Source organism: Scyliorhinus torazame, chromosome 1 (assembly GCF_047496885.1).
Source record: "Scyliorhinus torazame isolate Kashiwa2021f chromosome 1, sScyTor2.1, whole genome shotgun sequence".
Taxonomy (NCBI): Eukaryota; Metazoa; Chordata; class Chondrichthyes; order Carcharhiniformes; family Scyliorhinidae; genus Scyliorhinus; species Scyliorhinus torazame.
In genome coordinates, this window is record NC_092707.1 from 419,466,412 (window position 1) to 419,482,200 (window position 15,789).

Consider the following 15,789-nt stretch of genomic DNA (forward strand, 5'->3'; position numbering starts at 1 on the left):
ACTCTCACAGCAGGCAGTCCATTTCACAGTACAGCATTCCGCCTCCACTCTCACAGCAGGCAGCCCATTCCACAGTACAGCATTCCGCCTCCACTCTCACAGCAGGCAGCCCATTCCACAGTACAGCATTCCGCCTGCACTCTCACAGCAGGCAGCCCATTCCACAGTACAGCATTCCGCCTCCACTCTCACAGCAGGCAGCCCATTCCACAGTACAGCATTCCGCCTCCACTCTCACAGCAGGCAGCCCATTCCACAGTACAGCATTCCGCCTCCACTCTCACAGCAGGCAGCCCATTCCACAGTACAGCATTCCGCCTCCACTCTCACAGCAGGCAGCCCATTCCACAGTACAGCATTCCGCCTCCACTCTCACAGCAGGCAGCCCATTCCACAGTACAGCATTCCGCCTCCACTCTCACAGCAGGCAGCCCATTCCACAGTACAGCATTCCGCCTCCACTCTCACAGCAGGCAGCCCATTCCACAGTACAGCATTCCGCCTCCACTCTCACAGCAGGCAGCCCATTCCACAGTACAGCATTCCGCCTCCACTCTCACAGCAGGCAGCCCATTCCACAGTACAGCATTCCGCCTCCACTCTCACAGGCAGGCAGCCCATTCCACAGTACAGCATTCCGCCTCCACTCTCACAGCAGGCAGCCCATTCCACAGTACAGCATTCCGCCTCCACTCTCACAGCAGGCAGCCCATTCCACAGTACAGCATTCCGCCTCCACTCTCACAGCAGGCAGCCCATTCCACAGTACAGCATTCCGCCTCCACTCTCACAGCAGGCAGTCCATTCCACAGTACAGCATTCCGCCTCCACTCTCACAGCAGGCAGCCCATTCCACAGTACAGCATTCCGCCTCCACTGTCACAGCAGGCAGCCCATTCCACAGTACAGCATTCCGCCTCCACTCTCACAGCAGGCAGCCCATTCCACAGTACAGCATGCCGCCTCCACTGTCACAGCAGGCAGCCCATTCCACAGTACAGCATTCCGCCTCCACTCTCACAGCAGGCAGTCCATTCCACAGTACAGCATTCCGCCTACACTCTCACAGCAGGCAGCCCATTCCACAGTACAGCATTCCGCCTCCACTCTCACAGCAGGCAGCCCATTCCACAGTACAGCATTCCGCCTCCACTCTCACAGCAGGCAGTCCATTCCACAGTACAGCATTCCGCCTACACTCTCACAGCAGGCAGCCCATTCCACAGTACAGCATTCCGCCTCCACTCTCACAGCAGGCAGCCCATTCCACAGTACAGCATTCCGCCTCCACTCTCACAGCAGGCAGTCCATTCCACAGTACAGCACGCCGCCTCCACTCTCACAGCAGGCAGCCCATTCCACAGTACAGCATTCCGCCTCCACTCTCACAGCAGGCAGTCCATTCCACAGTACAGCATTCCGCCTCCACTGTCACAGCAGGCAGCCCATTCCACAGTACAGCATTCCGCCTCCACTCTCACAGCAGGCAGCCCATTCCACAGTACAGCATTCCGCCTCCACTGTCACAGCAGGCAGTCCATTCCACAGTACAGCATTCCGCCTCCACTCTCACAGCAGGCAGCCCATTCCACAGTACAGCATTCCGCCTCCACTCTCACAGCAGGCAGTCCATTCCACAGTACAGCATTCCGCCTCCACTCTCACAGCAGGCAGTCCATTCCACAGTACAGCATTCCGCCTCCACTCTCACAGCAGGCAGTCCATTCCACAGTACAGCACGCCGCCTCCACTCTCACAGCAGGCAGCCCATTCCACAGTACAGCATTCCGCCTCCACTCTCACAGCAGGCAGTCCATTCCACAGTACAGCATTCCGCCTCCACTCTCACAGCAGGCAGTCCATTCCACAGTACAGCACGCCGCCTCCACTCTCACAGCAGGCAGCCCATTCCACAGTACAGCATTCCGCCTCCGCTCACACAGCAGGCAGCCCATTCCACAGTACAGCATTCCACCTCCACTCTCACAGCAGGCAGCCCATTCCACAGTACAGCATTCCGCCTCCACTCTCACAGCAGGCAGCCCATTCCACAGTACAGCATTCCACCTCCACTCTCACAGCAGGCAGTCCATTCCACAGTACAGCATTCCGCCTCCACTCTCACAGCAGGCAGCCCATTCCACAGTACAGCACTCCGCCTCCACTCTCACAGCAGGCAGCCCATTCCACAGTACAGCATTCCGCCTCCACTCTCACAGCAGGCAGCCCATTCCACAGTACAGCATTCCGCCTCCACTCTCACAGCAGGCAGCCCATTCCACAGTACAGCATGCCGCCTCCACTGTCACAGCAGGCAGCCCATTCCACAGTACAGCATTCCGCCTCCACTCTCACAGCAGGCAGTCCATTCCACTCTCTGAGTAAAGACCTTACCTCGGGCATCCCTCCTATATCTCCCACCCTGAATCTTCTAGTTATGCCCCCTTGTAACAGCTACATCCACCCGAGGAAATAGTCTCTGAACGTCCACTCTATCTATCCCCCTCATCATCTTATAAACCTCTATTAAGTCGCCTCTCATCCTCCTCCGCTCCAAAGAGAAAAGCCCTAGCTCCCTCCACCTTTCCTCGTAAGACCGATCCCTTTTAAGCGGTTATTGGATCAGCACAGGAACCGACACTTCGGCCCTCCAAGCCTGCGCCAATCACGTGTCCTATCCAGACCAACCGCCTGTATCCTTCTATACTCCGTCTGTTCATGTGCCTATCCAGATAAGTCTTAAAGGTCGCTCACGTATCTGCCTCGACCACCTCACTTGGCCGTGCATTCCAGGCCACCACCACCCTCTGTGTAAAAAACTTCCCCCGCACATCTCCACTGAACCTTTCCCCCCTCACCTTGAACCTGTGCCCCCTTGTAATTGTCAATTCCACCCTGGGAAAAAGCCACCTACTCTTCGCCTCCCTTTCTGATTAATAAGGGATCAGGGGTTATGGGGAGAAGGCAGGAGAATGGGGTAAGAAAATGTCAGCCATGATTGAATGGCGGAGCAGACTCGATGGGCCGAGTGGCCTAATTCTGCTACGATGTATTATGGTCTTGTGTTCATATGGAGTAATACCCAGGAGTATTAACTGCAGAGTAATATCCTGGAGTATTAGTTGCAGAATAACTACCCAGCAATATCAGTTTCCAGTGATCTCCGACAGTCCTATGGTCACAGTTTTGGGCTGAGGGGGAGCAGATTTCAAACAGAGATGCAGAGAAATTACTTTTCTTCATTTTTATTTTTTCTATCGCTTATTGTCACAAGTAGATTTCAATGAAGTTACTGTGGAAAGCCCCTAGTCGCCACATTCCGGCGCCTGTTCGGGGAGGCCGGTACGGGAATTAAACCCGCGCTGCTGGCCTTGTCCTGCATTACAAGCCAGCTGTTTAGCTCACTGTGCTAAACCAGCTACTTCTCTGAAGGGGTCATGGATCTGTGGGATTCGCTGCCCCAGAGTGCGGTGCACGTCGGGACATTGAGTAAATTTAAGGAGATTCCCAGGAGGAGATTCCCAAGTGTTGACGGAGATGTTAAACGTTTCCAAGGAGGTTTTGAGGGTGCCTTGAAGCATTTCCTCTGCCCCCCCTGGGATTCGCTTGCCATGTCGAAGCTCCCAGGAGAGAGCTTGTTTCGGGAATCTCGTATCAGGCATGTGGACGATGTAGCCAGCCCAGCGGAGATGATCGAGGTGGTCAATGCTGTAGCCAGCCCAGCGGAGATGATCGGGGTGGTCAGTGCTGTAGCCAGCCCAGCGGAGATGATCGGGGTGGTCAGTGCTGTAGCCAGCCCAGCGGAGATGATCGAGGTGGTCAATGCTGTAGCCAGCCCAGCGGAGATGATCGGGGTGGTCAGTGCTGTAGCCAGCCCAGCGGAGATGATCGAGGTGGTCAATGCTGTGGCCAGTCCAGCGGAGATGATCGGGGTGGTCAGTGCTGTAGCCAGCCCAGCGGAGATGATCGGGGTGGTCAGTGCTGCGGCCAGCCCAGCGGAGATGATCGGGGTGGTCAGTGCTGTAGCCAGCCCAGCGGAGATGATCGAGGTGGTCAGTGCTGTGGCCAGTCCAGCGGAGATGATCGGGGTGGTCAGTGCTGTAGCCGGCCCAGCGGAGATGATCTGGGTGGTCAGTGCTGTAGCCAGCCCAGCGGAGATGATCGACGTGGTCAATGCTGTGGCCAGTCCAGCGGAGATGATCGAGGTGGTCAGTGCTGTAGCCAGTCCAGCGGAGATGATCGAGGTGGTCAATGCTGTGGCCAGTCCAGCGGAGATGATCGAGGTGGTCAGTGCTGTAGCCAGTCCAGCGGAGATGATCGGGGTGGTCAGTGCTGTAGCCAGCCCAGCGGAGATGATCGAGGTGGTCAATGCTGTGTCCAGCCCAGCGGAGATGATTGGGGTGGTCAATGCTGTAGCCAGCCCAGCGGAGATGATCGGGGTGGTCAGTGCTATGGCCAGCCCAGTCGAGATGATCGAGGTGGTCAGTGCTGTAGCCAGCCCAGCGGAGATGATCGGGGTGGTCAGTGCTGTAGCCAGCCCAGCGGAGATGATCGGGGTGGTCAATGCTGTAGCCAGCCCAGCGGAGATGATCGTGTTGGTCACTGCTGGGGCCAGTCCAGCGGAGATGATCGAGGTGGTCAGTGCTGTGGCCAGTCCAGCGGAGATGATCGGGGTGGTCAGTGCTGTAGCCAGCCCAGCGGAGATGATCGAGTTGGTCAGTGCTGTAGCCAGCCCAGCGGAGATGATCGGGGTGGTCAATGCTGTGGCCAGTCCAGCGGAGATGATCGAGGTGGTCAGTGCTGTAGCCAGTCCAGCGGAGATGATCGGGGTGGTCAGTGCTGTAGCCAGCCCAGCGGAGATGATCGGGGTGGTCAGTGCTGTAGCCAGCCCAGCGGAGATGATCGTGTTGGTCACTGCTGGGGCCAGTCCAGCGGAGATGATCGAGGTGGTCAGTGCTGTGGCCAGTCCAGCGGAGATGATCGGGGTGGTCAGTGCTGTAGCCAGCCCAGCGGAGATGATCGAGTTGGTCAGTGCTGTAGCCAGCCCAGCGGAGATGATCAGGGTGGTCAGTGCTGTAGCCAGCCCAGCGGAGATGATCGGGGTGGTCAATGCTGTGGCCAGTCCAGCGGAGATGATCGAGGTGGTCAGTGCTGTAGCCAGCCCAGCGGAGATGATCGGGGTGGTCAATGCTGTGGCCAGTCCAGCGGAGATGATCGAGGTGGTCAGTGCTGTAGCCAGCCCAGCGGAGATGATCGGGGTGGTCAGTGCTGCGGCCAGCCCAGCGGAGATGATCGAGGTGGTCAGTGCTGTGGCCAGTCCAGCGGAGATGATCGAGGTGGTCAGTGCTGCGGCCAGCCCAGCGGAGATGATCAGGGTGGTCAGTGCTGTAGCCAGCCCAGCGGAGATGATCGGGGTGGTCAATGCTGTGGCCAGTCCAGCGGAGATGATCGAGGTGGTCAGTGCTGTGGCCAGTCCAGCGGAGATGATCGAGGTGGTCAGTGCTGTGGCCAGTCCAGCGGAGATGATCGAGGTGGTCAGTGCTGTAGCCAGTCCAGCGGAGATGATCGAGGTGGTCAGTGCTGCGGCCAGCCCAGCGGAGATGATCGAGGTGGTCAGTGCTGTGGCCAGTCCAGCGGAGATGATCGAGGTGGTCAGTGCTGTAGCCAGTCCAGCGGAGATGATCGAGGTGGTCAGTGCTGCGGCCAGCCCAGCTGAGATGATCGGGGTGGTCAGTGCTGTGGCCAGTCCAGCGGAGATGATCGGGGTGGTCAATGCTGTAGCCAGCCCAGCGGAGATGATCGGGGTGGTCAATGCTGTAGCCAGCCCAGCGGAGATGATCGGGGTGGTCAATGCTGTAGCCAGCCCAGCGGAGATGATCGAGGTGGTCAGTGCTGTAGCCAGCCCAGCGGAGATGATCGGGGTGGTCAATGCAGTAGCCAGCCCAGCGGAGATGATCGAGATGGTCAGTGCTGTAGCCAGCCCAGCGGAGATGATCGAGGTGGTCAATGCTTTGATGTTGGGGACATTGGCCTGAGTGAGAACATTGACGAGAGGTGTGCCTATCCGACCAATAGATTTGCAGGATCTAGCAGAGGCAGCGCTGGTGGTACTTCTCCAGCGTGTTGCAGTTCCTGCTGTACATAGTCCACGTCTCTGAACCATACAGGAGGGTGGCTGTCACTGTTCTGTGGACCATCAGCTTGGTGCCTCGTCTGAGGTCCTGGTGCTCAAACACTCGCTTCCAGAGGCTGTGCTGACACACTGGAGACAGAGTCGAACCTCGTCATCGATGTCTGCCCTTGGTGACAGTCAGCTCCCACGGCACTCTGACCCCAAGGCACTCTGACCGCAAGGCACTCTGACCCCAAGGCACTCTGACCGCAAGGTACTCTGACCCCAAGATACTCTGACCACAAGGCACTCTGACCACAAGGCACTCTGACCAAACAGTACTTTGACCACAAGAGTCTTTGACCACAAGAGTCTTTGACCACAAGGCACTCTGGCCACAAGGTACTCTGACCACAAGGCACTCTGACCAAAAGGTACTTTGACCACAAGAGTCTTTGACCACAAGAGTCTTTGACCACAAGGCACTCTGACCACAAGGCACTCTGGCCACAAGGCACTCTGGCCACAAGGCACTCTGACCGCAAGGCACTCTGACCCCAAGGCACTCTGACCGCAAGGTACTCTGACCCCAAGATACTCTGACCACAAGGCACTCTGACCACAAGGCACTCTGACCAAACAGTACTTTGACCACAAGAGTCTTTGACCACAAGAGTCTTTGACCACAAGGCACTCTGACCACAAGGCACTCTGGCCACAAGGCACTCTGGCCACAAGGCACTCTGACCACAAGGTACTTTGACCACAAGGTACTTTGGCCACAAGGCACTTTGACCACAAGGTACTTTGACCACAAGGTACTTTGACCACAAGGCACTTTGACCACAAGGCACTTTGACCACAAGGCACTTTGACCACAAGGCACTTTGACCACAAGGCACTCTGACCACAAAGCACTTTGGACGCATGAGGAGAGAATGAATTGGTTAGGATTGTATTCGCTGGAGTTCAGATGAATTGGGGTCGACGATTTGGGACTGAGATGAGGAGACATTTCTTCACCCAGAGAGTGGTCGGCCTGTGGAATTCACTCCCACAGGAAGTAGTTGAGGCCGAAACATTATATTGTTTCAAGAAGCAGTTAGATATCGCGCTGAGGGTGAAGGGGATCACAGGATCCGGGGGGGAAAGCGAGATCAGGCTATTGAATTGGTACCAATGATATATTCTGATCAGCCATGATCAGAATGAATGGGCTCGAAGGGCCGAATGGCCTCCTCCTGCTCCTGTTTCTGTGGTGGGGGCAGGCTGCGGCACGGCGATGAGGTTTACCGACATGCACTCATCGGGCTGAGCCAGGTTGAAAGCCCTGGCTCAAGGTGGGGAAGTCCCTCGACCTGGCGAAGCGTTCTTGGCTGGTTTGGGGTTCCTGGTCCCTGCGGTTTCTCCGACCACAGGTGCAGCACCTCTGTGCGCCCCCGTCCAGGGGTTCAGGGGAGGAGTCTCACCTGGCTGTAGCTGCCCTTGGCCAATGGGCCTGGTCCTGACGTTGCTCGGGCAAGGACTGCGGCCCAGAGGTGCTGTTCTTAGAGGGCGCCACTCACCTGATGGGGGCGTGTTTATTTACCTCCATCTCGGACACACCCTGGACCTCCTGGACTCCCATTCCGCGCTCTCCCATGACAGGGAAATCTCTGTGGCCCTTTTCATGCTAAATAAATTAAACACATTTAATAAAATAGAGATGGAGTGTCAAGTGATGTGTTGTTCCTGCATGATGTGGGAACTGGTGGACGCCATTGTGGTTCCCAGTGAGCACGTCTGTAGTGAGTGTTGGTTTCTTGAGGAACTTCAACTCTGAGTTGATGAGCTGGATTCTGAGCTTCTGACGCGGCGACACTTCAGGGGAGGGGTGGGATACCGACCGCATCAGGCATGGATGACTCGCGGGAATACCGTAGTACCGTGTGCCTGAGGTTACTCTGAGAAAGGAGAGGAAGTCTGGTAGGCAGGTTAGAAAGGTGGTAGTAGTGGGCGACTCAATATTTCGAGGGATAGACAGTCCAGTTTGCAGCCGAGATCGTGAGTCCCGTTTGGTCAGTTGCCTCCCGGGTGACAGGGTTTGGGACCTAATGGATCGGCTGAACAAACCTCTGGAAAGGGAGGGTGAACAACCAGAGGCTGTGGTTCATGTGGGAACCAACAACATGGGGAGGGACAGTTTTGAGGTTTTGCAGGCCCAGTTTCAGGAGTTGGGGAGTAGGTTGGAACGCGAGGCCACCAGGGTGGTAATCTCAGAAATACTACCTGCGCTCCGAGCTCCACCATTTAGACAAAGGCAGATCAGGGAGGTAAATGCGTGGCTTGAGGGATGGTGTTGAAGGGAGGGGTTTAGATTTTGGGTGACTGGGATCAGGGTTTGGGACGGGAGAAAGCTGTTTAGACGAGATGGGCTTCATCTGGCCCGAAATGGAACCAATCCCCTGGCGGAGAGGGTAAATAGTGCAGTGGGGGTGGATTTAAACTTGTAAATCAGTGGGGGGGGGGGGTTAACTAATGGGCCCAGTTCTAGAAGTAGCAGTGAGGGCAAAAGAGAGATGGGGAATAGAGAAAAGGAAATGAGAGAGGGTTGGAGTGTTGACTGTGAACAAAGAAATAGTCGTCTCCCAAAGGGCAAGAAAGAGGTAAGAGCGGGGTTACATTGTGTGTAAATACACGGAGTCTAGTGAACAGCACTGGGCTACTGGAAGCAGATATTGTTCTGGGGGATCTGACATAGTCGCATTGACAGAAAAATGGCTCAGACCAGAACAGGACTGGATACTGAACATCCCGGTTATGTGGTTTTTAGTCGGAACAGGGTGGGTAAAAAGGGGGGAAGTGGTGAAATCTTGGTCAAAGGTAGTATCAGTGCTCTTGGACGAGATGCGGTTCCTGAATTAGAATCGATATGGTTATTGGTGAGAACCAGGAAGGGAGCAGAGAGCGTGTTGGGTATTTACTACAGACCAACAAATAGTGGGGAGGAAGTGGAAGAGAGAATTTGTAGGCAGATTATGGGAACCTGCAGGACAAGTAGGGTTGTGATGGGGATTACCCTAAGGTAGGCTGGGAAATGGGTAGAGTGTCGGGCATGGAGGGGGGGAAATTCCTGCCGTATGTGCCGGAGAACTTTCTGGAACAGTACATTTCCAGTCCTACCAGGAAGCAAGCTGTGCTGGAACTGGTCCCAGGGAATGAGGCAGGGCAGGTGGAGAATGTCAGACTGGGGGAGCAATTGGGAAATAGCAATCATAATATAATACGATTCAATATTAAGTTGGAAAAGGATAAAAATCAGTCACGGATTAAGATCCCAGACTGGAAAAGGCGGATTTTAGGGTCCAAAAGTTGAAGTGGAGCAGGTCGATTGGAAACGCATTTTAGTGGATAGAACATTGAATGAAAATTGGGAGACTTTAGAGGAGAGATGAATAGGGTGCAAGCTAGGTACGTACCCATGAGAAATAAATACAGGGTGTCCAAAGATCGAGTACCCTGGATGACTAAGGACATTTAAAAAAAATTTAGAGTACCCAATTCTTTTTTTTTGCTAATTATGAGAACATTTTCCTACCCTGCTTATCTTCTTGGGTTGTGGGGGTGAGACCCACACAGACACGGGGAGAATGTGCAAACTCCACATGGATAGTGACCTGGGGCCAGGATCGAACCTGGGACCTCGGTGCTATGAGGCAACAGTGCTAACCACTGCTCCAGTGTACCGCCCTCGTGATTAAAGATATTGATGATAAAATACGGAAGAAAAAAGAGGCATATAATGCCAGAATAATAATAGCAACAGAAATCAGGAAGAGTATCTCAAATACAGGAGCGAGGCTCAGGCTGGAATAAGGAAGGCGAAGATGAAGCAGAGGAAAGGGTTGCAGGTTGTGCTGAAACAGAGAGCAAAATGTTCTTCAAACATATTAATGGTAAAAGATTAGTGCAGGATCGAGTGGGGCCTATCGGGACAAGCAGGGTAAACTGCTCACTGAAGCAGAGGGTATGGCAGAGGTACTAAATTAGTACTTAAAAAGTAAACAAAAAAGAAAACAAAAGAGAAAGAAGATAGAAGGTGTAGAGGGGTCGTGAGGAAGAACTTTTTTACGCCGAGGGGAGAGGGAGACTGGAATTCGCTGCCCGAGTTGGGGGTGGAGTCAGAGACCCCAAACTCTGTTTGAACGTACCTGGACCTGAAGGCCCACTAATGATATGGTCATGTATTTCAATGTAGTTCTCGTCATTACATGTCAGGGTTCCCGTTACATCACGAGCAGGAGGCGGGGACAACCGAGTGGGGGAAATCCCGTCAGTGGAAAAGACATTTGGGGATCTCCGCCGACTCCCCATCTCCTCCGCCAATCCTGCCCCCCAGAAACAGGGGGGGGAATGTCTACCCCTGACCGTCACACTCACACACTCACACTCACAAACCTCACACTCACTCGCACTCATTCTCTCTCACACTCACTCTCTCACAGTCACACTCTCTCTCACTCATTCTCTCCCACACTCACTCTCACAAACAGTAACACTCACACTCACTCTCTCTCACACTCACTCTCTCACACTCATTGTCACACGCACACTCTCTCTCACTCATTCTCTCTCACACTCTCATACACAACCGAGTGGGGGAAATTCCGTCAGTGGAAAATACATTTTGGGATCTCCTCCTCCGCCAATCCCGCCCGCCCAAAACAGGGGGGAAAGTCTACCCCTGACGCTCACACTCACACACTCACGCTCACAAACCTCACACTCACTCATTCTCTAACACTCACTCTCACAAACAATAACACACATTCTCTTGCACTCATTTTCTCTCACACTCACTCTCTCACACACAGTAACATTCTCTCGCACTCATTCTCTCTCACACTCACTCTCTCACAGTCACTCACATTCTTTTTCACTCATTCTCTCACAAACAGTCACACTCACACTTACTCTCACTCACTCACTCTCACACTCACTCTCTCACAAACAGTCACACTCACTCTCTCTCTTTCATTCTCTCTCACACTCACTCTCTCACAGTCACACTCACACTCTCTCACAGTCACTCTCACATTCTTTTTCACTCATTCTCTCTCACACTCACTCTCTCAAAAACACTCACACTCTCTCACACCTACACTCTCTCTCATTTATTCTCTCTCACACTCACTCTCTCACAATCACACTCATTGTCTCCCACACTCACTCTCTCACGGGCACACACACACTCTCTCTCACTCAGTCTCTCTCACACTCACTCTCACACACAATAACATTCTCTCGCACTCATTCTCTCTCACACTCACACTCTCACACACAGTAACATTCTCTCGCACTCATTCTCTCTCACACTCACTCTCTCAGTCACTCACATTCTTTTTCACTCATTCTCTCACAAACAGTCACACTCACACACACTCTCACTCACTCACTCTCACACTCACTCTCTCACAAACAGTCACACTCACTCTCTCTCTTTCATTCTCTCTCACACTCACTCTCTCACAGTCACACTCACACTCTCTCACAGTCACTCTCACATTCTTTTTCACTCATTCTCTCTCACACTCACTCTCTCAAAAACAGTCACACTCTCTCACACCTACACTCTCTCTCATTTATTCTCTCTCACACTCACTCTCTCACAATCACACTCATTGTCTCCCACACTCACTCTCTCACAGGCACACACACACTCTCTCTCACTCAGTCTCTCTCACACTCACTCTCACACACAATAACATTCTCTCGCACTCATTCTCTCTCACACTCACACTCTCACACACAGTAACATTCTCTCGCACTCATTCTCTCTCACACTCACTCTCTCAGACACAGTAACATTCTCTCGCACTCATGCTCTCTCACTCACTCTCTCACAGCCACACTCTCTTTCACTCATTCTCTCTCACTCACGCGCAGACAGTCACACTCACACTCTCTCACAGTCACTCACATTCTTTTTCACTCATTCTCTCACACTCACTCTCTCACAAACAGTCACACTCACACTCACTCTCTCTCACACTCACTCTCTCACAAACAGTCACACTCACTCTCTCTCACTCGTTCTCTCTCACAGTCACTCTCACAGAGAGTCACACTTTCTCTCACTCGTTCTCTCCCACACTCACTCTCACAGAGTCACACTCACTCTCTCACTCATTCTCTCTCACACTCACTCTCTCAATGTCACACTCACACTCTCTCTTTCATTCTCTCTCACTCACTCTCTCACAGTCATACTCACACTCTCTCACAGTCACTCTCACATTCTTTTTCACTCATTCTCTCTCACACTCACTCTCTCAAAAACAGTCACACTCTCTCACACCTACACTCTCTCTCATTTATTCTCTCTCACACTCACTCTCTCACAATCACACTCATTGTCTCCCACACTCACTCTCTCACGGGCACACACACACTCTCTCTCACTCATTCTCTCTCACACTCACTCTCTCACTATCACACTCACACTCTCTCTCACTCAGTCTCTCTCACACTCACTCTCACACACAGTAACATTCTCTCGCACTCATTCTCTCTCACACTCACACTCTCACACACAGTAACATTCTCTCGCACTCATTCTCTCTCACACTCACTCTCTCACAGCCACTCTCTTTCACTCATTCTCTCACTCACGCGCAGACAGTCACACTCACACTCTCTCACAGTCACTCACATTCTTTTTCACTCATTCTCTCACTCACTCTCTCACAAACAGTCACACTCACACTCACTCACTCACTCTCTCTCACACTCACTCTCTCACAAACAGTCACACTCACTCTCTCTCACTCGTTCTCTCTCACAATCACTCTCACAGAGAGTCACACTTACTCTATCTCACTCGTTCTCTCCCACACTCACTCTCACAGAGTCACACTCACTCTCTCACTCATTCTCTCTCACACTCACTCTCTCAATGTCACACTCACACTCTCTCTTTCATTCTCTCTCACTCACTCTCTCACAGTCACACTCACACTCTCTCACAGTCACTCTCACATTCTTTTTCACTCATTCTCTCTCACACTCACTCTCTCAAAAACAGTCACACTCTCTCACACCTACACTCTCTCTCATTTATTCTCTCTCACACTCACTCTCTCACAATCACACTCATTGTCTCCCACACTCACTCTCTCACGGGCACACACACACTCTCTCTCACTCATTCTCTCTCACACTCACTCTCTCACTATCACACTCACACTCTCTCTCACTCAGTCTCTCTCACACTCACTCTCACACACAGTAACATTCTCTCGCACTCATTCTCTCTCACACTCACACTCTCACACACAGTAACATTCTCTCGCACTCATTCTCTCTCACACTCACTCTCTCACAGCCACTCTCTTTCACTCATTCTCTCACTCACGCGCAGACAGTCACACTCACACTCTCTCACAGTCACTCACATTCTTTTTCACTCATTCTCTCACACTCACTCTCTCACAAACAGTCACACTCACACTCACTCACTCACTCTCTCTCACACTCACTCTCTCACAAACAGTCACACTCACTCTCTCACTCGTTCTCTCTCACAATCACTCTCACAGAGAGTCACACTTTCTCTCACTCGTTCTCTCTCACACTCACTCTCACAGAGTCACACTCACTCTCTCGCACTCATTCTCTCTCACACTCACTCTCTCACAGCCACACTCTCACTCATTCTCTCTCACTCACACGCAGACAGTCACAATCACACTCTCTCACAGTCACTCACATTCTTTTTCACTCATTCTCTCACTCACTCTCTCACAGTCACACTCACACTCACTCTCACTCACTCTCTCTCACACTCACTCTCTCACAAACAGTCACACTCACTCTCTCTCACACACTCTCTCTCACACTCACTCTCACAGAGAGTCACACTTACTCTCTCACACTCACTCTCAGAGTCACACTCACTCTCTCTCACTCATTCTCTCTCACACTCACTCTCTCAATGTCACACTCACACTCTCTCACTCATTTGCTAACACTCACTCTCTCAATGTCACACTCACACTCTCTCTCTCATTCTCTCTCACACTCACTCTCTCTGTCACATTCACACTCTCGCTCACTCATTCTCTCTCACACTCACTCTCTCACAGTCACACCTACACTCTCTCACTTATTCTCTCTCACACTCACTCTCTCACAATCACACTCATTGACTCCCACACTCACTCTCTCACAATCACACTCACACTCTCTCTCACTCAGTCTCTCTCACTCACTTTCACGGGCACACACACACTCTCTCTCACTCATTCTCTCTCACACTCACTCTCTCACGGTCACTCACACTCTCATAATTGAATCTCAGCGTGTCATTGAGAAAAGTATATTTACCTCGTACATCTATCTGAATTGTATTTCCACGGATGGTTTGAGATTTTGTTGTAATTTCACAATTGTAGTTTCCAGCATCATTTTTCTGCACATTCCGGATGGTGAGAATGTAACTGTTGTATTTGGGATCTGTGGAAGATTGAAATTTCTCACTGATGCCCAGGTCCTGGTTGTACTTTTTCCACTGGACATTAGTGTTGTCCACGCTGCCATTCACCAATGCACATTGCAATTGCACCGAGCCCCCCTGATGGACAATGATCACGTTTGGACTCAGGATGATCACTGGATCCTCCGCAATTCCTGAAACATTAAAAATTCAAATCAATCTTGGGAATAACTGATGATCCGACAGCAGCCTGAGTGTGGGCAGCGGGATGGGGGTGGTGATGTTTTCTATGTGTGTAGAGTTTGTGAGGGTGACGGTCAGTCGCTGTGATGTCTCCTGCCTCACTGCACCTAAACCATGTGAGGATGCTGAGAGAGCGATATCAGTGTGGGCACCCAGACCCTTACCCCTGCTCCGAATTTATATATTAGTCTGTTTACACAATGGCTCGTTCAGTATTGGGCAGCAGAACAGGCAATTGTCCCATTGGCTGCTTTAATCAGGAAAACTGGGAATAAAAATGCTGGAATCTGTGATGCGACCATCAATTCACACGAAACAGGAGTAGAAGTAAACTGTGGCTTTAATCAACTAGAACAGTGCCTGCCTGCGACTGATCTGTTAGTGGGAGCTGCCTACAGGGCGACTGCTCTTTATACCTCCCCTCAAGGGGTGGAGCCAGGGGCGGAGCCCGCACAGGCCCCAACATGCTACATCATAGGTAATACCTTACAATGGTCCATAGGTGGAGCCCACATGGGCAACAGCGTAATACAGATATGTACATGGTGAATTGTTACAGCAATACAGTCACCACATTCACCCCCTGTTAAAAAAATGAAGTCCGGCGGGGGTGAAGGGTTCATAAGTTCAGCCTGTCCGGCGCACGGATTGTGCGCTGTGATCGCCGAAGCTCTGGTATCGCAGCTGGCCCGGGCGTCGAACTCATCCGTGTGGGCATGGGTAGTGAAGTCGCCGGTGCGGGCACAGACGTGGGCTCCGGGAGCGTGTCTTCTGGAGCTTCATTCCTGTGGGTCGGAGAAGGGGATAAGATCGGGCGGGAGGGGGTGTGGGTGCCATGTAGGGGCGGGGCACTGGGCAGCGTAGGTTGGGCAGGGTAAGATGGGGTGGCGGTGGAACCTGCGGGTGCCAGGTCCCGGAGGGAGACCGTATCCTGTCGGCCGTCGGGGTGTTCGATGTATGC

The 15,789-nt window shown here is 52.5% G+C and overlaps 1 protein-coding gene across 1 annotated transcript in view; it reads right to left on the minus strand.

Annotated features, from left to right (window-relative positions):
* The window catches only part of LOC140428647 (junctional adhesion molecule C-like), a 148,594-nt gene that overhangs the window by 116,362 nt on the left and 16,443 nt on the right, over positions 1-15,789 (minus strand). The window contains exon 2 of the mRNA XM_072515329.1: positions 14,477-14,779. Coding sequence (XP_072371430.1) covers positions 14,477-14,779 — 303 coding nt within the window. The remainder of the gene's footprint in view (positions 1-14,476; positions 14,780-15,789) is intronic.